This window comes from Myripristis murdjan, chromosome 3, assembly GCF_902150065.1.
Source record: "Myripristis murdjan chromosome 3, fMyrMur1.1, whole genome shotgun sequence".
NCBI classification, from domain to species: Eukaryota; Metazoa; Chordata; class Actinopteri; order Holocentriformes; family Holocentridae; genus Myripristis; species Myripristis murdjan.
This window is the reverse complement of record NC_043982.1, coordinates 19,172,145-19,193,243: the sequence shown is the minus strand read 5'-3', so window position 1 is coordinate 19,193,243 and position 21,099 is coordinate 19,172,145. Positions and strand designations below refer to the sequence as shown.

General features: G+C 39.5%; 1 protein-coding gene across 1 annotated transcript in view; it reads right to left on the bottom strand.

Moving 5' to 3' along the window:
- lrrc49 (leucine rich repeat containing 49) overlaps positions 1-21,099 on the bottom strand; it is a 46,293-nt gene that overhangs the window by 6,984 nt on the left and 18,210 nt on the right. The window contains exons 10-15 of the mRNA XM_030048725.1: positions 19,806-19,953; positions 13,788-13,871; positions 10,962-11,137; positions 8,494-8,589; positions 2,063-2,297; positions 679-864 (exon numbers count right to left, since the gene is read on the bottom strand). Coding sequence (XP_029904585.1) covers positions 679-864; positions 2,063-2,297; positions 8,494-8,589; positions 10,962-11,137; positions 13,788-13,871; positions 19,806-19,953 — 925 coding nt within the window. The remainder of the gene's footprint in view (positions 1-678; positions 865-2,062; positions 2,298-8,493; positions 8,590-10,961; positions 11,138-13,787; positions 13,872-19,805; positions 19,954-21,099) is intronic.

Here is a 21,099-nt window from a genome sequence, read left to right as displayed (position 1 = left end):
CTAACCTATTCATATGCAGTAGGTCTTTCCAAACTCCAGGAATTCTACAGAACATGTATCAGCTGCATAACGTAGCACGCTTTCATTTGGCACCTGACATGGTAGTCATATGTCAGGTATTTTAGATGTCCACCAATGACAAATGAAAAGAATAAAACCTGTGCACTGTAATGCTCCTTGGACAGTAACTGTAAACAATTTCAACATTTACATCAGAGGAGGAAGCACTGACCTAGGCTATTAGGTAGGGAATGACACGTCTCTGATTCTCCACCCTATGGACAAAGGACGTGCTATTGTGATTCACGGACGGGATGGACATACTGTATGAAGCTGGGGTTTATAGAGAGATTGAACCATAGAGATATTTTATGCTGCATATATATATGGATCGATGATATAAAGTTAGATATAAAGCTACTGCCTCAGATGCTGGAGCAGAATGTAAGTACCAATAAGTGCATATAAGTGCATAGTCGGGGAAGCTGCTTGACAATGGAGATATGCTTCCGGTTTGAATAGTCAAGCTGCAACCTGCATGTGTAAATCTTACAGTACATCTGTAACCTGTGCTTTGGACAACAGCATATGGCAAAAGCTTCTAGATTTGAAAGAGTGAATACGAACCTACCCAAGGACCTCACAATGTAAGATAAGTGACACTGTGCTTGTCCTCACCTCTTGGCCATTGATCCTCTGCAGGTTGAAATGGTGGAGGCGGTAGATAACAAAGGAGCGCCACAAGGCCAGACTGACCACTGGGTTGCCCTCTGGGTGGATGGTCAGCTGGTCCAGACGCCTCACCTGAGCCAAGGCCGCCAGTTGGGGCAGACGGCTGATGTTGGTCTCCAAGAAGATCAGATGCTGCCAGGAAAGTGGCAGGTCAGTTTCACAAAACTGTCACTGGGTGCATCCACATAGGCATGGGTACTTGGAGAGTACAGCTAGCTTGCTAGCAGTGTTATCAGTTTCTGTTCAGTTTCTTCCAGCAAGCTGAGCATGGATGGCACTAACTCTATCAGGGGTAGCGGTTTAATTCCCTTTGGGACCACCTTTCAAAAACTGTATGCACCCATAGCGCTATAAGATAATTTGTTAAAAAGCATCCATGAAATGGTACATGTGATGTTTAGGTTTGATTCATTGACAAGCTAACAAGGCAACATTAAAGTGAGGGTGAAGCTGAACCACTCAAAGAAGCCTCTTTTCCTTATAGATTATCTAGGCAAGGAAACAGTCTAGCAGTCATCATTCATCAGAGCTTTTTACCATCTAATCATACTGATTTTACTATTTATATGTGCCCCAGCTGTCCCCCACTTTCTCACTGCCACTGTTGTCATCAGTATTGGGTCTTTAATTTGATTTAGTCTGATGCTGCTCACTCTAACGGCCATACACTTGGTTTAGTTTTCTCGGTTGATCTTTCTACTAGTGATGTGGGTTTTATCTAATGTCTGTGTATCTGTCCATTTGGCCATTATTTTTGTGTTTTTTCTGCCTCTATTCCCAAGCCAAGTGTACCCGTTTGTTCTTGCTATTCTGATGCTATTCTCCAATTATTTGCCTCTGCATGCAGACATGATCTGTAAATGCAGCATTAGTTTTCACAGCTATGCAGATGACACTGATATATTTACCAGCACATGGATAGATGCATCTGGCTAATTCATACTCTGTCCTTACCACTGCTCTATTCATACTTTTCGTACTTAGCCCTGCATCTTTCTCATATCTATAAGTAGTAAGTCATTGAGCAGTAATCAACAAATCAACACTGACGTCTCCAGTACACTTATTAATTATTTACTAGTCTTTTAGTCTGTATGACACAATTTAACAGTGTGTGCTGTATTCTACAATGTGCTTAGTGACTATGGAATTTACTTCTATCCGTATAAGTGTGTTTGAGTTCCTATTGTTCTTCTACAATGCAACAACAACAAATCCTTTTACATTTTTTGTACTTTAGAAATAAAGTGATCCAAACATTGAATCTAATGTAAGACTATTGTTTAAAAACACCGTCCCAGCCATTGTGGTCTTTTTCTAGCAATCTCACCGATAGATTGGGGAACTTGACTCTTATGCGTGGCAGTGTTGGTACAATGGCATCAAAGTTGATATAGCGGAAGGTTATAACGGTCACGGCACCAGCGGTCTGGACCCCCCAGCCCCTCTCCAGGGCCTCAAGGGCCCCAAGGCCAAACAGACGCAGGGTGTCCCCATCCAGCTCTGCCAGGTGACTGTCAGACAGGGACAGGCTCTGTACACTGCCACCCCCTGCCTCCACAAGCCTGGAAAACAAACACACAGACGAACACACACACATACACACATATACACATGCGCACACACACACACACACACACACACACACACACACACACACACACCTGTTAGTATCACTAGATTACCTGGAGACATCTGAGATACTAACGTCTCTCCTTCAAGATGGCACTATCACCTGGTTTACAAGGATATCCTTTAGCCAAAACTGCTTCACTTATGTGTGTTTGAGAAAGCAGGCATTGAGCCAAGGGGAGAAAACAGCAACGCGCTACTGAACAATCAGTGGGTCTAGTCAATGTCCTATTTCTCTTCCATCGCTGCCTAATTGCTTTCCATTCTCCGTTACAACAGTGGAAGTGCCCTTCCCTGATAACGGAGTCGTGAGAGTGGGGAATCTGGGCAAGTCTCAGGGAGACACAATCTCCCTGCCGGAGACTGTGCGCTCAGCCTTCTGAGTCTGCTGATGCTCAGGAGACTGTTCAGCATACCAAGGGATCAGATGGCTACTGGGCTGCCTCCTTCTCAATACTGGTCATTAGGCTTCAGCCCGCCAACAAACTAATCATCCCTATTCATATTTCACACCCTCCCAATCTCGCAGCAAGAGAAAAAACACAGCGGGTGGAAGGCTAATCCTTTGATTATGGAGCGGTAATCCAAGAGTCTTGTTGAGACCAATTTTCAGAAAGAGTGTGTGTGTATGTGAGGTGAAAGAGAGAGAAATGGAGAACGTCAGGGACAGAGAGAACAGAGAAAGACAGAAAGAAAGGAAGTAAGACACCGAGAGAGGGAGATACAGAGAGAGAGAAACAGAGACATCGAGAGGCTGTACTGTAACTGAAGCCTGTTTGAAAAGGCTACCTTTGTGGCAAACACAGTAAGCCTGATCCCCCAGAGGTGACTCCTCAGTACCTGAGAACATGAACAGTTTTCTCTCCTATCTGAACAGCAACAAGGGAATCAAAGACTTTCTGGAGAATTACAGGACATCTTCCAAATGAGCGAAACTCAACTGAGCTCTGGCCAGATAAATGAAGATGTGCAGGCAAGGAAAATATAATAGAGAGATAACAAAGAGGAAAGAGTGATGGAGAAAGATGTCCACTATTCAGTCTAAACCTGGGTAGCTTTGCAGGTTGGCTTCATTTATAAATATGTTTTAGGATTCATTGCAAAATGGTTACCTGTCTTTCACAAATCAATACTTGAAAACACAGATGATTACATCCTCTAAAACTTTATACTTTGTGAACAGAGGGTTAAACATACTTGATGATATGCTTAGCTGAAAAAATCTTGCCACACCAACAAAGTTGTAGACCCATTTGATCAAGTGTGTCTAAAGAAAAAAAAGCATGTACAATTTCAAACATTAAACCTTGAGTAGTGAGAAATATGTTTAAGAAAACAAAATCAAATCAAAACAAGAGAGTTGGACAAAATCAAGGCAATTTATTCATTTTGATATGGCCAAGACCCTTGTTAACCCAGGAGTCTTGGCCACTGCAGCTTCAAATGTGGGATAGCCCAGGGCTTATGAAACCCAGCTGTAGGGTAGGGTTATCCCACATCTATCAGGGTTTAAGTTTGCAGTGTGAGTCAAAGTTAGAACAAAAGTAATAGAATATTTGTTGTCCAATCGAAACTGTGCTATAAGTGTTCTGAAGACTTTAATCCTGGGCTTTGATTTTCAAATGTGAATCCTTCACTCTGAGTTCATTATAAGGCCTGTGTTAGTCAGTAGAAGCATGAATCTAATGCTTGAATTTACTATAGTTTAGGGTTTAGGTTAGCCTAGTGCTAAGGAGTCCAAGTGTGAAAGGGGTTAAAGAATGTTATCAGAAAAAATACTGACTGGGAGCTAATTTGAAGTATCAAAATAAGTATTGGTACTGAAGAATATCTATATTTGTCAAAGTCGAATGCATCCCATTGCAAGCACACACATCTGGGAAACTCAGAGCTGGACCACAGGCACTGGCCAGCACCAGACGGGTGGGCACCAGTCACTGAAAGGCAGTTTAATCGTTAGGACATGCTGTGCCTCCACGAGATGGCCCTGCCAAAGATAGTAAATCAGTAGGAATTGGACAGTGGCACAGAAGATTGAATGTAATATGCAAATAAGTCACTTAAAGGGTAATGGTAACGTTTATGTGCCCATGTGCCATCAACACAATCTGTGCTGTGTCATGTATTGTTCCCTCATAATCACACTTGAAAGACTACCACATGGCCCTGAATCCTCTCCTGTCATGAATTCAGCAACAAAACCTGAGAGAGGGGCTAAAGAAGGAAGGAAAGACAGAATAAGAAGTCCTTGGCATTTAATGGATCCTTGTCTAGCCTAATCACCTGTGACAAATTCAATTTAATTTAACAATAAACAAAAAAAAAAAAAAAAAAAGAAAAAGAAAAAAAAAGACGTCTGTCATCTCAACAACGTAATCCCCCCAGAAGGCATGGCTCGTGGCATACACATGCCTCCCGTTCTCTAAATAGAATGATAGTAATTGGGCTGTCATTTTAAAATAGCCAAGGAAAGCAAAAACAAATGGTTCAAACAACAGTTTTTGTAACAACACAGATGCTGGGCTTATTGGCTGTTGAGTCCTGTGGATTACCAGTGTGATTCTCTGTGGCAGCTTTGGATTTTGTCTTTCACTCTACAAGCCTGTTAACCTCCTATTCCTCCCTGATGAAAGTAATTCATTGCTTTACACATGTGTTGGCTAGTCCACCTGCATAGGATCTCAGCACAACTCTGTATTAAATGAATGAATAACTCAAATCAGGGCACTATAATCTTAAAAAAAAAAAAAATGGGGTTAAAAAATGGGGTTTGTATTTCATTCACATGACACACACAAACATGCATACAGCACATGTCTACACACATATATGGACATTGACATAAACACTGTTACACATACTAACTAGGACACACACACTTACACACACAAAGACCAAGACAAACACAGAATCTACTGATCAAACATGGCACTGTCCCATTGGATTTCTCGGTAGCACTTTCACCTTGCCAATACTATATTAAATGTGCTGGCAACATTCACCCCATAGTTATAAACCGGAGCTGCTAATGCCTACCAGGAATGACATCATGTGTTTTCCTTTACTTGTGTCAATGTTTAGTCTCTTAATGCAATTCACCGTCTACAGTCTGAGCCAGAAGTATGTTTGTTTCTGCTATTTGTTTTTTATTGTGATTTGGTTCACAATTTTAACATTCTGAGGGACTAAGGAAAGTTGTTTCACTGTTTCGCTGTTTTTGCATTTTTCTCTCTGTTCACACATATATCTCCAGCTATTTTTATAACCAGCTATTTTTCATCACAGCAGGCATTTTATTTTAATATTCCCAATATGCTAGCATTGTAAAATTAATAATTGATGGTACTTCAATTTGAAACATAGAAATACAAAACAAATATATAAATTTATTAGTAAAAAGTCTTACAGAGTTGCATTGTATGACATCACTGTCAAGGAACATATGGTATTGGCATACCCCGATTTTAGTCTGAGTTTATGTACATGGCGCCTGGGCACTGGGACTGTCAATTATGCCATGACTGGAGATAAATATCACTCTGCATGGAACACTAATTCATCAACTTCAGAACTAAAACGCTGCCCCACTCACTTTCATATACATACACATGCATAAACACATCAGGAGGGCATCCTTCTCCATTGGCTCCTGCAGAACAGATCCAGATGTGTGGAAGGGATGGGTCAAGTCTCTGGTTTAACCAGCATGTGGGAAACCAAGATTCTGTCTTTGAAAAGCAGGATTATAAATGAACTTTACAAACCATGGACTATCTCCTCAGGGTGCAAAAGAATAAAGCCCATAACTCCATTATTGTGAAATTTCATGGGCCCTTTACAGCAGTCAAGACCTGATCCCTGATGTCATGGGACAGAGGGTCAGTATTGTTGATTCTCAAGCTACAAAAAGCACAGACAAGCTCATGCATCATCTGCCCCTTCTTACTTTCCGTGGGGGAGCATGGTGTCATCTTACTCAGTAAGTCTACAGAAGTAGTCAGTGATTGGAGGCACCCCTAGCTACACTTTAGCAGCATTTTACCATTTCTGCATAACCCATAAGTTGACTAAGAACACATTAATTTACTGCAACAGCCTGGGGAAGTAGAGTGCTGTAGTTGTACACACAATCACACAAACACATGCCTGGGGTCTCCCTGGTTTTACAGTGTACTGTTGGCTACTGCACTGTTCCATTGGAGCAACAGAGGCTTTAGTGTCTTTCTCAAGGGAACTTTGATAGCAATGTTGAGGGAGAAGGCAATGACTCCTTTAACTCCCCCACCCAAATATTTCCAGGCAGTCTGGGAAACCCTCACTTCTCTTACTTTCAAATTACTAGCAGCTCCAAAGTTCCTAAAGTGTTTTGTCATTTTGTCATACATAACAACACCAGTAACACATACCACCCAAATGATAAGAGTGAGGTACTTTGAATTGCACGAGTGCTGCTCCTGACAATAATCTGTATAGTGACACAACAGCTATAACAGAGCCTAATACAACAAGCTATAACAGACCCTGCAAAAGAAAGCCATCGCCATTGAGGGATTGTGCTTCGGGGACATTTTTGTATCCTGGTGCAGGAAGGAAAGGCAGCATTTGAAACATGTAATAATAGTCCGTGACAAAGCCTTCACTTTCATCTCACCCCTCCGCCTCATAACTCACACAGGCTTGGACCACATTCTCTCTTGAAGAGTGTATCAGAGCCCTGCATTCACATTTGGCTAAGCACATAGAGCAGCTTGAGAGCACTGATCACCATATTGCACACAGTGTCATCAGAAATCTGTGTCTTCACCTACATATCTCTCAGACACACATGCACCCCTGCCTGCCACTGGAGCAGGCTGGGGGTTGTCTCTTGGACCAGGACACTTCAATGTGGGTTTGATGCACCAGCTGTTGCAAGGAACAAATCTGTAACCTGACTACTAAATGATCTCTCATCCTGCTCTATCTAGGCCACTCTAGCATTCTATTAATAAAGAAAAAGGGGGGCAGAGCAGCTGCCAGAAACTTTGATATTGAGATTTTTGTATGTGAATAATTCAAAAGGGTTAGCAGGGCCAGAGTGGCCAAACCTTATGCTGAATTAACATCCATGGAGCAGGTAGGTGTCCAGCCCTGTATGTCATGGTTTGGAAACACAGGGACCACAACAATGCACTGATAATAAACAGGATAATGCACGGTCTGGTGCATTATCCTGTTTGTGATTTAAACAAGATCAGGTGGAAAATGACAGCAGTGTTGCCACACAGCAGGAAGGTCCTGGGTTTCTCCATGTGTTTTTGTGTGGGTTTCTTCTGGATGCTAAGTAATGCATCCCAAGTCCTTGGGGACAACAGTGTAATCCACTAGTTCAACATGTGTACACAATCTTTTGTTAGAATTCTACATAGTGTATGGAGAAGTTGCTGTCCTCTATCAGACAGATATGGATGATGCTTGGTATGACAAAAGAGAATCTTCTCTGTGCTCAAAAGAGATCTGTATACAGGCTTAACTGAAACTAAAAGTCACTTGAAAAAGGTCTCAAAATTATAGAGGGCCCGGTGGCCTGTGTAAATGAAAAACTTAAATTCTTTTTCGTAGCAATACATTTTTGTACTTTGGATGGTCTGCATTTGAACGTTTATGTGCAGTTCCTTTGTGTCTCTGTGGGATATCTGTGTTTCTGCATGTGTGTGTGCCTGTATATCTACAGTATGCAAGGGCAGGAAATCACTACAACACAAGCCACTAGAAAAGTGCTGACATATTTTGGTTGTGGTTAGTCTATTAGTCTATGCTACTAAGCCACTTTTCCTGGTCGGTAAAAACTTAGCTCCCTGCCCTGGTTGGTTTGTTAATGCCAAAATATGTTCTCTTTAGCCATTTCAGTGTTATGTCCTGTATCAAATGAGGTACTCTGTGTGAATATGAAACTTACTCACTAATATGGTGGATCAAGATTGAAATTCATTTCTTATTCATAAAATTGCCAGCCCATGTGGTGACCCGTCTTGATTTATCCACTGAAGACAAATGTTACCAGCATTTGGTGCTTGGTGGGTGGCATTATGGTGTGTGTGTGTGTGTGTGTGTGTGTGTGTGCAGGCACATGCACATTTCGTATCTTACTTTGGATCTCGTGGACTGTTGGGACGACTGTTGCTGCGGAGTCTGTTCTCACTTCCCCCGGTTGGTCGCTCTGGCCCTGACCCTGGACTTACCCGCCTGATAAGAACAACAACAACAACAAAACTCAGCACAAACAACACAAGCTACTCATTCCACAATCCTTTAAGATACAGGGCATCTAGTAAAAAGTAGGGAGTAGGAAAATCAAGCCTGCCAAGTCACATACATAATCTGCTCATGTTTGCCAATTACCATCTGAGCGACATATTTTCTCACTAATCATAGGCATTAAGAGAAAACTATATAGCAATGTGGATTTTTGAAGTCAAATGCTAATACACGTGTCAGATTGATGCCATGTAGGGTCAAGAGGCTGTAGGTTTTCATTCTAAACGAAAACTCCACCAGGTAATTTCACTGATAACTTCACCTTCAAGAAGAGAGGAGGAAACAATCGGTGAAATCACCTGGTGGAGTTTTTGGTTGGAATGAAAACCTGCAACATCTTGGCCCTCCATGGTACCAGTTTGACACCCCTGTTCATATCTGCAGTGATACTACTTGAGTTCCTGGTAGGAACATTAAAAGAAGATGAAGTATCTGAAATGGTATTTAGTAAATCATTGGACAGTAAAACCCATCCACTGAAAACCATACTGGCTGAAATTCTTTTAGGGTTAGGAACTCTTTAGGTATGGTGAGCCACTCCGTAATTCAGTAAAGTCTAGGATATATTAAAGACTTTAAATAAAGAACTGATTTCCCAAAAAAAAAAAAAAAAAAAAAAAGAACAAATAAAATGTGCAACAAAAATGAAATTTCATATTTTACACGGTCTTTTCGTGTAGCTGCAATCAGCAAGGAATCTCCATGAGTTTGTCAGTAAGCACTATAAGTGGTTGATAACCAATATTTCATACAAAGGCTAACAGACCACTGATTCTTGGGAATTTGGATAAAACAGGTTTTAATTTTGGGAAAAAAAGTGCTTTAAATTACAAAATCTGAAGATATATCATTATAGGCCAAGGTCTTGGCTGTTCAGCAATGTACCGGTGCAACCTCCTCATTTTGCATTTTTTGCATAAAATAGGTTTTTCCAGTTATTAGGCTACTTTGTTTTTGTCAACACTGTCACCGTAATGTTTTTTTTTTTTTTAATTTGAAAAACATATTTTTGTATTAAAGAGACTATTACTTTAATAACTCAACAGCACCAAAAAAACATATTGTAAGCATATTCATTTAAAACCAATATAACTGCATCTGACGGTGGTGACACTAATCTGACGGTGGTCGCCTCATTAAAACATACATTTCCAAAATTTATACCACTCAAGTCAATGGCTTCTTGCTTAACAACTTTATTTAACTATTTGGTACAAAAAATAACAATCCTGAGCACTATTATAAGCATTTTTCAGACTTCAGTCATCACCGTCAGACAGAAAACCTGACGGTGGTGACGTCTGACGGTGATGACAAAAAACTACTCTTTCACATGATAAGCATGAGTTGTTCACATTAGCCAGCTTGTTTTCGCCCTGTTGCTACCTGCATCAGACCTCCTCTTAAAAAGTATACATTTATTTCATAATCTAATTTAATATTTTTTATACAGAAGTGACGGTGTTGACAATTTATGGTTGTGACAGTAGCAGTGTCCAAAAATATGAAGAGATTTAAGAGAAAATAGAAAACTTCCAGGAGCCTGAGCGGTCTTGAAGCATGCAGTAGAGCTGAAGGTCTGAAAAGAGGTCCTCGGGAATGTAATTGACCTTGTAGTTTTTTTATTATTATTTTTTAAATAAATATCTGACGGTGGTGACGAATATCTGGGACACATTTTGAGCAACCACAAAATAATAGTAAATATTGTTCAAAACCCATCGTTTGTAGTTTTTAATACATATTATGATGCACTCTTTCATGTGGTAAAGATATTATTCAATAAAATTATTACTTTTTGTTGTTTTAATCAAGTTGAAATGATTATCTCCTATCCGAGGACAACTGGTTTTGTAGGCCATGGGCCAACATATAATCATTAAATTAATGCAAATTAAAAATAAACCTATAAAAGAACCTTACAAATGTGCAAAGGACCCCCTGATTATGCCCTTGATTCTTTTTATTTATTAAAATGTTGTAAAATGTTGTTTCCAGCAGAAATAGCATTTTTCTTAGTGGGACATGATTTATCCAAATTCTCAAGAATCAGTGAGACAACAGGAGCACTCAAGCAACAGTAACACTACGTTAGCTGTACCCTTCAAGTGCGTGAATAGGCAGTGTGTATGTACTTGACCCAGGGTTTATAAATTTCATAGGTCAAAAGAAAACCAACCATTGTGATATTGTGATTCTTTTTGGACCAAACATGAACACTCGTCCCACATAAAGCTGGTGCGATGCCAAGCAACGACCCATTTCTTCCATTTTCGACTCAACCTAGATGTGTCATATACCTGGGCTCATCTGGAGAAGACTCCTGTGTGAGGCCATTGGTCTGGGCAGGGCTGTGGGCGGGGCTGTTTTCTGGACTAACTTCTTCCTTTGCGCCATTCGATGGTGGCAGCTCCAGGCAGGCCCTGACACCTTCCCACTGCTGTGCTGCATTACGGATGGCCAAACGGCGCTTCTCCTGGATGGACACATACACACAAAGGTTTCAAGTAACAAATCTCCTGAGTGGGGCGCACAGAGAGCATGCACCAAGCTTATGAAACCACTCTGTCTCTACTTGGCCACAGGCAGATTTATGCCTCCTTGCTTCTTGTATCTGAGACTGCGAATCAGGACATTGCGAAAACGACTCTGTCTTAACAGTTAACTGCAGCGCTGCAGATGAGATAGTATATGCAAATAGCTATGTGTTTTATTTGGCCAACTATTTTATACATTTTTTACACAGCTTAAGACAAATGCCATAACTTAGCACATATCCCCAAACTAAGTATATTAGATCGTGTTTTTTGCAAACATGGCTTACCTGTTTGGCAGTGTTAAAGGTGCTATATGTTACATTTTGTTTCACAAAATTCAGACCATATTTTCCATAAACCCCATTGCTCAGTGTCACAAAGAGGATATTGCTACTAGTGCCCCTCCCCCTTCCTTGTGTCATGCCAAATGCATATATTTTGAAGAGTAAAAAGAAGAATGGAAGCAAATAACAGTCTTGTAAGAGCCAATCACAGACTATGCAGTTAAAAGAGTTGATCTGTTATGAAGTTGTGTATTACTTGCAAAATAAAATGCTTTTTGTTTTGTGCACTGAAGCAATTTCCTTTTGTGAGGAAAACAGTTCAGAAGATCTGTAAAGCAAACTGAGCCAGAGGCACACGATTTAAGTGTAGTGAAGAAGTTGGTAGACGCTGCCAGTCTTCTTGGTAATGGCTTTGTTTGTTTACAGTAATTATATTAATATCACAACACTTATGTGGTTATTTTTTTTATTAGTGTTAAAATGATAGTCACAGCACTATTACAAGGTTTGTTTTTAAGTGAAATGTGGCCAAGCTGTCAGCAAGCAAAATTGCTCTGCTCACTTCCTGCTCCTCATTCAACACATCCGCCCCTGTGCTACTGCAGCGTTTTGATCAGGTTTCTCAACAGTGCCTGACTGCTGCAGCAATGCCATCTCCACCCTGCAGCAGAGGAAGAATGCCACTTTCTTTTCATTACCTTTTTCCCCAGCCCCTGTTAAGTTTCGATACACTCAGGTATGGAATGTGCCACTCCTCCATGCAGGGGTGGGCCAGTATCAATCCATAGTGAATCCTAAAGTGTTATGAACCCGCAGTTGCAGCGTTCAATATATCATTTTCTCAACAACAGGGATTAACAGGAGTTAGATTACAGTGAAACAATCAGGTCCATGCAGAGGCTCGACCCATCTCTCAGCAAGAGCCAGTATTGCAGCACAGAGACAGCAGGAGCACATGCATACACACACATACATAAACGCACACATACATACAGTTACATGTATGCTATGCAAGCTATGTACTCTGCAGTAACTCAGTAGCTGCTCTGACTCTGCAATTGAAAACTTCCTGGATTCAAGCTCTTTGAGAAGTTCACAAATGCTTCAAATCACCATGAAACATAACTGCCAGAGAAAGTGGAGCATTTGTATCTTTGTGTCTTCAAAAAAATGCAGATGGAGCCAAACCACAGAGTAGAGCATCACTCCTCATCCTTCTGGGGAGAGGAAGGCGGTGTCTTTGTTTTCTTCGTCTTTGGGGTTTCTTTACCATGAAGCTTAACAAAAACTGTCCTGCTGATGAGCCCCAGTTTAACATTTAATGCGGAACAGATGAATGGCCTGTACAACACTGAATACCGCAGAGCATTTAAAGTAATACAGTAGGTCTACACAGGTCACTTGGGACCAGCACTCAGGACCCTTTCACAGACACTATGGGAACAATGACCCACCCCCATGCATTAAAAATATTCAATATGTCTAAAGGGCATTATCACCTGTGTTGATACAGGTGAAAAACTGATACGGTAGGCTTGCATCACAAAAATGCACTTAGTGGCCTTCTGAAACACAGTCTTAATCCCAAGACACATTACATGCTGTAATGGTACACCTCCACTGTCAGCAGAGGTAAAATGTGGGGCAGTCTAGTTAATCAAATATATATAAATATGTAGATAGATAGATAGATAGATAGATAGATAGGGGAGAGGAAGCATATATATATATATATATATATATATATATAGACTTAATACATAGACTTAATGGCTTAAAGAAATGGCTTTCATGGCTTACTAATCTGAACTATTTTAGCATACAAGCCGCGCAAACAGGAAAAAAAAAGCAGGAGGTCACATTAAGTGGACAATTATCCTAACTTCAATCTGTGTAGCCTAACATAATTAATTACAATTAATGGCATAATACTAGCTAACACTGTACATTGAAACTGAACAATATATATAATTCAATAGATTGAATAGACTGATACAGTTTGCTCAGTACTTCTTATCATTAATCTATGACTCTTATACAGTTATACACAATGTTATCTGAGTTTCATCAAGCGCTTTGAATCTAGCAACTAATAATCCTCTTATTATCAGCAGTAACTAATCACACTACGTCAAATGTATAAAAAAAAAAAAAAAAAAAAAAGGGCGCCACTGGGCATAGAGGAGACTGGTTAATCACCTTGGCAAAATAGAGGCTAGAATTGTATATGTACGGCATCGTTAGAATGTGAATGCATGCTGAGAGACATAGACAACAAGAGCAAATCAGAGCTTCTGAGTGGTACCTTATGAATGGTCTGCTTGTGACTCTCCCGCTTCTTCTCCTCCTCTTTTCGAGCCTGTACGCCAGCCATGCGCCGCTCCTCGTCCTGAAAAAGACAGCCGGTACAATCAGGGTGTCGCTCCATTCATGGCCTCTGAATTATTGAACAGAGAGGGGAACCACAGATAACATCGTCAGTCAGACAGTCCTCTGCATCAGGACTGGCAATTTGAGTGCCGTGGAGGCTGGGGGAGATTCTCACACCAGCTGGCTGCATCACAGGATTATCTGTCTGATTTTCAGTCTCAAATCAACTGAGCCCAGCTGTTCGGGAGAACCAAAACTCCCAGAATGCAACACTGCCAACACAATCCGAGGTTGGTGGCTGGGAGCTGGGGGATAGCCGGCTCTCTGTGACAAGTGAGCAGCAAAGATGCCTGTGTCTGATCAATAGGGGCAATATGTTGACTTTAGAACTAAGTACATGCATTACTACTAGCATTTTCTGCTGATGGAGAAACAAACTGATATTAGGTCTATTTGCTGTTTTGGACCAATTTGTGTGATGAAAATAGAATGGGAAAAAAAAAACGGTCCCAATAATATGCTATTCTGACACCTGATCAATAGCTTATTGATTACAGTATGCGCTATTTTTGAGCAGGAACACTGTTAGACTGGGTGGTCTCCAAATAGTAAATTGTGTTCAGTATTTGTTCATTAAGGTTTTCGTCACATAAATTATTTTCAGTTGACAAGTAAAGATTTTTTAAACTGATCAAACAGTTGTTCCCACAACACTTTCAATATTAGCAGTAATACTCACAAATATGGCAGATTGTCCACGGACATATGAAACTGTTTCATCCGTCATTTTTTACAGTTGAACCATCAGGCTACGTAACCTATTTTAACTCCCCACTCTGACACATTTTAGTGTTTTTTCTGTGTGCCTGCTCTGTGTTCTGTTGGCTTTCCTGTCAACAGTGTGTAAACTTGCTCAAAAAAATATTTTAGTAATCGAGTACCGTATTTCACCAATTAATCGCCCGGCCGCAAATAGCCGCCTGGTTCTTATAAACGCCTGGGGTCTGCACGCATTTTGCGTATTAAACGCCCACCCGAATAACCGCCGGGGCGATTATTTGCATTATATGTAGGTAACCCAAAGTAAGGCTATTCACCTTATTTTTGCAGAAGTAAACAGTTAGCCGCACAATAACAGTGCGGCACCTCCGTTTTCTGTCAAAATAAGAGCGCTAGCTAACGTTAGAACAAAAGGGTGTACCGTAATATTAAATCGACCGACTGAAAATATGTTGGACAGTAGCTGTCATCACGATAATGACCTGGTGCAAAAATAAATAAAGGCCTGCAGCGAATAGCCGCCTGGTTCTTTTAAACGCCCGGGGTCCAAGTCGATTTCGCATATTAAACGCCCGGGCGATTAATTGGTGAAATACGGTATTTGACTAAAAATTCTGTCGAGTAATCGAGTAATCGGATAAAATCCACTTTTGCCAAGATAAAGAGCAATTATGAATATATATATATATATATATATATATATATAGATAGATAGATAGATAGATAGATAGATAGATAGATAGATATAGATATAGATAGATATGTATGTATATATGTACATATATATATCTATCTATATCTATATATAGATATAGATAGATATATTTATATAGATATATAGATATATATACATATATACATACATATATATATATATATATATATATATATATATATATATATATATATATGGTATTATAACATTACAAATGTATTACATTAAAGGACATAATATAGTAGGTTCGTGGCTGTGCATTTATAAACTAAATGCAAGTGTGTCCATTGTGTGTGTGCGCACGTGTGTGTGTGTGTGTACGTGTGTGTGTGTGTGTCACGGACACGTCTTGGCATGGCTGTTTGGCAGAGGTGGGAAGTAACGAAGTACAAATACTTCGTTACCGTACTTAAGTAGATTTTTCAGGTATCTGTACTTTACTTGAGTATTTAATTTTCTGCCGACTTTTTACTTTTACTCACTACATTTGAACACAAATATCTGTACTTTTTACTCCTTACATTGTCAAAACAGGCTCGTTACTTCTCTCTCCCTCTCTCTCTCTTTTTGGTGGGGGCGGGCGGGCTCCTTACCACCAAGAAAAACAACAGCTGCACCGGCACCGTACGAGAACAAAAGGCAGAGAAACTTTCCAGGCTACAGCAGCGCACTGACATAGATTGTGTAACAAAGTGAAGAGTCGCCACTCCGAAATATTTTCACTGGCTAACTGCAGCACACTGGCTTAGCTTGTCTATTCATAGAAGAGGTATCACTTCGGCTTATTTTTCATTCTATGTTATCACATGCATACTACTGCTAATTCACTGGTAGTTGAATTGTTAGGTCTGTTTGATAAGTAATTTACATTTTAAAACAAATAATAATTTAACATATTGTTAAATTATTGGAGTCAAGCTTACTGGTAAACATCTACTCCTTCAAGATAATTTATTATGTTCTACAACTCATAAACATACACTAACACTACATACTGAGTGTTTGAGCAGCATATCTCCTCTGTGCTACAAAAGATCCGTGGTAAAAATTATTAACATTAATGCTGAAGCCCTCCCCCACAGTTTCAAAAAATCCTGGAGGAAACCCTGCACAGAGAGGGAAAGGGAGAGAGGGCGCGGGGCATGAGAGCAGTTAAGAAAAAGAAAACCATAAAGAGAAATCTGGAGACATGGAGGAAGACAGTTGCCAGGGAAGATAACGTTAGCCGACAAAAAAACAGAGTCGGAGAAGGAAGAAAAAATCTCTTAAAAGTCATATATGTTAGGTATAGTGTTGAGAGTACCAAAGCTATTATCAAGGTACTCATTCAAGACCTCTGGGCAGTTCAGTCTTGATTATTGTGTGAAAGTGGGCTTGCAGCAAAACTGTACCAGCACTTTGCAGGTTGTTAATAAAAGAGGAAAAGTTCCTGTTTTGTGTGCCCTGAACTTTTTTCGTCAAAAAGTTATTGAAAAGGTATATGTATCATTAATGGTAAAAAAATCATTTTACTTTTTACTTTCGTACTTAAGTACATTTCAGAGCCTGTACTTTCTTACTTTTACTTGAGTAAAGAAGTTGAAGTGGTACTTCTACTTTTACCAGAGTCTTTTCTCACACAAGTATCTTTACTTCTACTTAAGTACAGAATGTCAGTACTTTTGCCACCTCTGCTGTTTGGAGGCGCAGTGTGAGTCGCAAACTCACTCGCTATACATACAACTATAACTAAACCAATAACTTTAAAATGAAGAGCACAACATCGCATTGGAAATATAACAGCAGTGGCCGTAATCGGATGTCTGTGGCAATGCGACAACTCTATCTCCATGTGTTGCATGCAACGCGGTTTTTGGAATGAAATAGTTCATTTTAATATTCTAACACATTTCTGTGTTAGCTATTTTTCAATTTAGTTTTAGTCTTAGTCTTGTGTCAAATGCCCTCATTAATTTTAGTCATATTTAGTCAACTTGTATTCTTTTTTGTTTAATCACATTTCAGTCAACGAAAAGTCTTGGCATTTTAGTCTAGTTTTAGTTGAAGAAAATCCAAAGTATTTTAGTCTAGTTTTAGTCCACTAAATTACAAAGTATTTTAGTCTAGTTTTAGTCAATAGTCGTTTTTTAGTCTTTGACCTGCATCATGTTGGCTTTTTTTTTTTTTATTATTTAACAATATGTTAAATTATTATTATTTTAAAAATGTAAATTGCTTATCAAACAGACCTAACAATTCAGCTACCAATGAATGAGCAGTAGCATGCATGTGATAACATAGATTGAAAAATAAGCCGAAGTGATACCTCTTCTCTGAATAGACAAGCTAAGCCAGTGTGCTGCTGTTAGTCAGTGAAAATACAGCGGAGTGGCAACTCTTCACTTTGTTACACAATCTATGTTAGTGCGCTGCTGTTTTAACTTTGTTCTCACCGCGCTACGCTTCAGACAGCGCCGGTGGGTGTGTGCTCCTCAGTCACACTCACACACACACACCTCGGCATGAGCACACAGCAGCGCAGGAGGAGAAAAACTAACGCGCGGTTGTGCCACATTAAAAATAGTGTATAGTGCGAAACACCGCAAATTTATATTTTTATTTATTTATTTATTAAGCGATTCTTCGAGACAGGAAAAATTACCCGAGGCAAAAAAAGAATCGAAGTACTCGATTACTTCGAGTAATCGTTTCAGCTCTAATTACAATAGTTGATAAAATACTATAAACATTAGTTGACTAAGAGACAGCGGTAAAATCCTCTGCCATCAACAAATTGTAGTAGTAGCTTTTGACATTATCCAGAATGCACTGATACATACAGTATTTTCCAAAAGGAGACAGAGGAGCAGTTTCTTGGTACTTATGGATTGTGCCTCAAAGCAGAACAGCAGCACCTCCTCATTTGCACTATTAACTCTTATTTCATTCATAAATAACAGCCATCCTGCCAGCAGTCAGGCATAGATTTTATCTGAAATAATCTTATTTTACCACTACTGACAGCATAGTGCACTGGGGGCAAGTTTTACAAATCAGATGGATGGGGAAATCTAGATCTTCAGTGGCTGCAGGGAAGTTTCCCTGCAGCAATATTATGACACAGTTTGAAAATATGGAGGCTGTTAGTAGGCCTATATCACCGCTATAGTATCAAAACTTTGTGTTTCTGTTTTATTTGAATTTTATTGGATAAGGACAATGCAATTTAACATAGTTCCCATACAGAGCATAGTGCTGCTGCAGTGCTGCTCATACATTTTATAGCATTGCTCATTTTGCCCTCTTGTCTCTGGTAATGGTACACTTTTCAGAAATTTAAAACAAAACAAAAAACACAGCCCTCTTTCCGGACTGACAGCCACAAATTTTTGGAACTCTCCCATCTTGTTTTGGATGAGTTTAATGGGCCCTGGGGATATGAAACTTGCTCAACCTACAAAAGACACACCAAGTTTAAATTCAAGTAAAAACATGAAAATTGTTGAAATTGGAGTTACGAGGGTTTTTTTTTCCACCACAGCAGCAGTATGTTCTGAGGGCAAGGTGTGTGGTTCTTACATATTATCTCAGAAGTACAAGCTCAGACCTGGGTGCTGCCTGCATGACAGCCTCTGAAAGCATTCTGATACGCTTGCTGGCATACAGTACAGTATTAATATAATGACATCATACTTGCAAGGCTAATATACCTGGGAATTCATGGTATATTTCTATTTTGTTATTTTATTATTATGGATCTAAATGTTCAAATGTTTTGTTAATTCTCCCACTTCATTCAACATGCCTTTGCCACTAGCACAACAAGAATATGATAAACTTTCCTGCATGTGTCTATAGGTACAAGAGCCAGGAGATGCTCCACTGACAGTGAATGAGAGATGGGCTCATGCAAAGCTTTTTTCTGATCTAGAAAACAATAATAAAGTGAGGAGTATGCATTTGTCAAGGGGTTGAACAGAGTTTCCATCAAGAATCAACATGTGCATTCAGCAGCACACTATAATTGAGAGACATTGAAACTAGGGTCATTAGCCAAATAATATACTTTAAATGACTGTTAAAAATATGGCACATACACATGTAAATACAGTACACTACACTACATAGTACACTACTAAGTACACTACAGCCGTGAGTTATGAGTGTCTCATAGCTGAAAGTGTGTCATAACTCAACATCACTGTTGCCGTTTACACATTATATTTTGTAAAATAAACAATATAGGAGGACGACCACAGTAGCTGCTTCACAAAATTCACCACACACTTTCATTATTTTACAATACTCACATGCACCTCAACTTAATGGTTGGCTTCCTATGACAGCAGCTAGTAAACTGGAAAAAAAAAAAAAAAAAAAAAAAATAGTCACAGCCCACCAGCATTTAACTGGTAGCTGGTATTTATCTTCAACCCTGAAACAAAGAGACAAAAAACTGAAGCGAATATTCAGGCTTACTGTGATGCGCTTCATGTCCAGCTGTCTCAGATGAAGCACACAGCGCAGGACGGCCTGCTTGTACCATGTCTCCAGGGCTACAGGATTCCCATCCAGGGTTAGCTCAGAAAGGGAGCACAACTCTCCAAGGCAGGCTAGCTCATCAAAACTAGATACAAAGAAAGAATATATACACTCACATTTACATTACAGTTTGATGAGCTGATGCAGAATAAGCTTTAAAGATTATTATTTTGGCATTTCGGGTTCTGCTGCGCCTCACCTGGTAGAGGTGAGGTGCAGCAGAATGTGCTTTAATTACTAAATGGCTGCTAATAGCCAGGACTGCAGGGATCAAAGCTACACACACATACAAACATACAAACATAAACATTTATTTGTATTAAAAAAAATCCACAGGCATGATGAGCTAAGTACCATGAAACCTGAGTCATCCACCGGGTGACATAAATAAAATAATTGCTTTAATTCTTTAACCTTTAATCCAGGCTTATATTATCAGAATGGAGCTCAGCTAAAACAAGACATGAAAACCTGTTAATTTAGTGGGCACACTGGCAGCTTGACAGCACACAAGGGGCAATAAAGAGAGAAAAATTCGCTACATAGTTACAAGAATGCCAGGGGCTAAAAGAGACATGGGAAAGCACAGTGGTGCTGTGTGAGGCAGCAAAGTGGAGATTTTATCATTACTAATTTGTGATAATGACCTTGATGAGCAGTTTGCCGGGAACTACTTCAGTGCACTTGGTCTGACCGTACCCAGAGGTTTTCATGGTTTTTAGAAAGGCTTAAAACAATCACACTGACTGACTCTGAAAACATGCAAAAATTAAGAAACAAATATTAGGCTTGTTGAGCCCATTAGGTGGCACTATACAAAGAGAAAGCACTGGATTTAGAATTGGGAGTTTAGTTGAATCCAAAAGGAAAAATGTCAATATTCGCATATTATTTGAGGTAGACAAAAAAAAAAAAACACCACTAGAGGCAGTGGAGATTATTCCAAATACTTGATACTAACAACAACAATAACGATAATAATATACGATCCAAATGCTCTAATAATTCCTATAAATCACAGGTAGCCTGTGGAAAGTAGAGTGATAATTGGTTACCACACCAACACTATTACATATTAACAAAAAGTAACAAAATAATGAAAACTAGGTCTGAACAAACATTTTTGTTCAAGGAAATAAAAGTAAAAATGTGGCTTTACAAAAAAGATAACTAACTGGTACTCTATTATGTGTTCATAAAACCAACAAAATAAACACAGTTCTGAGAAAAA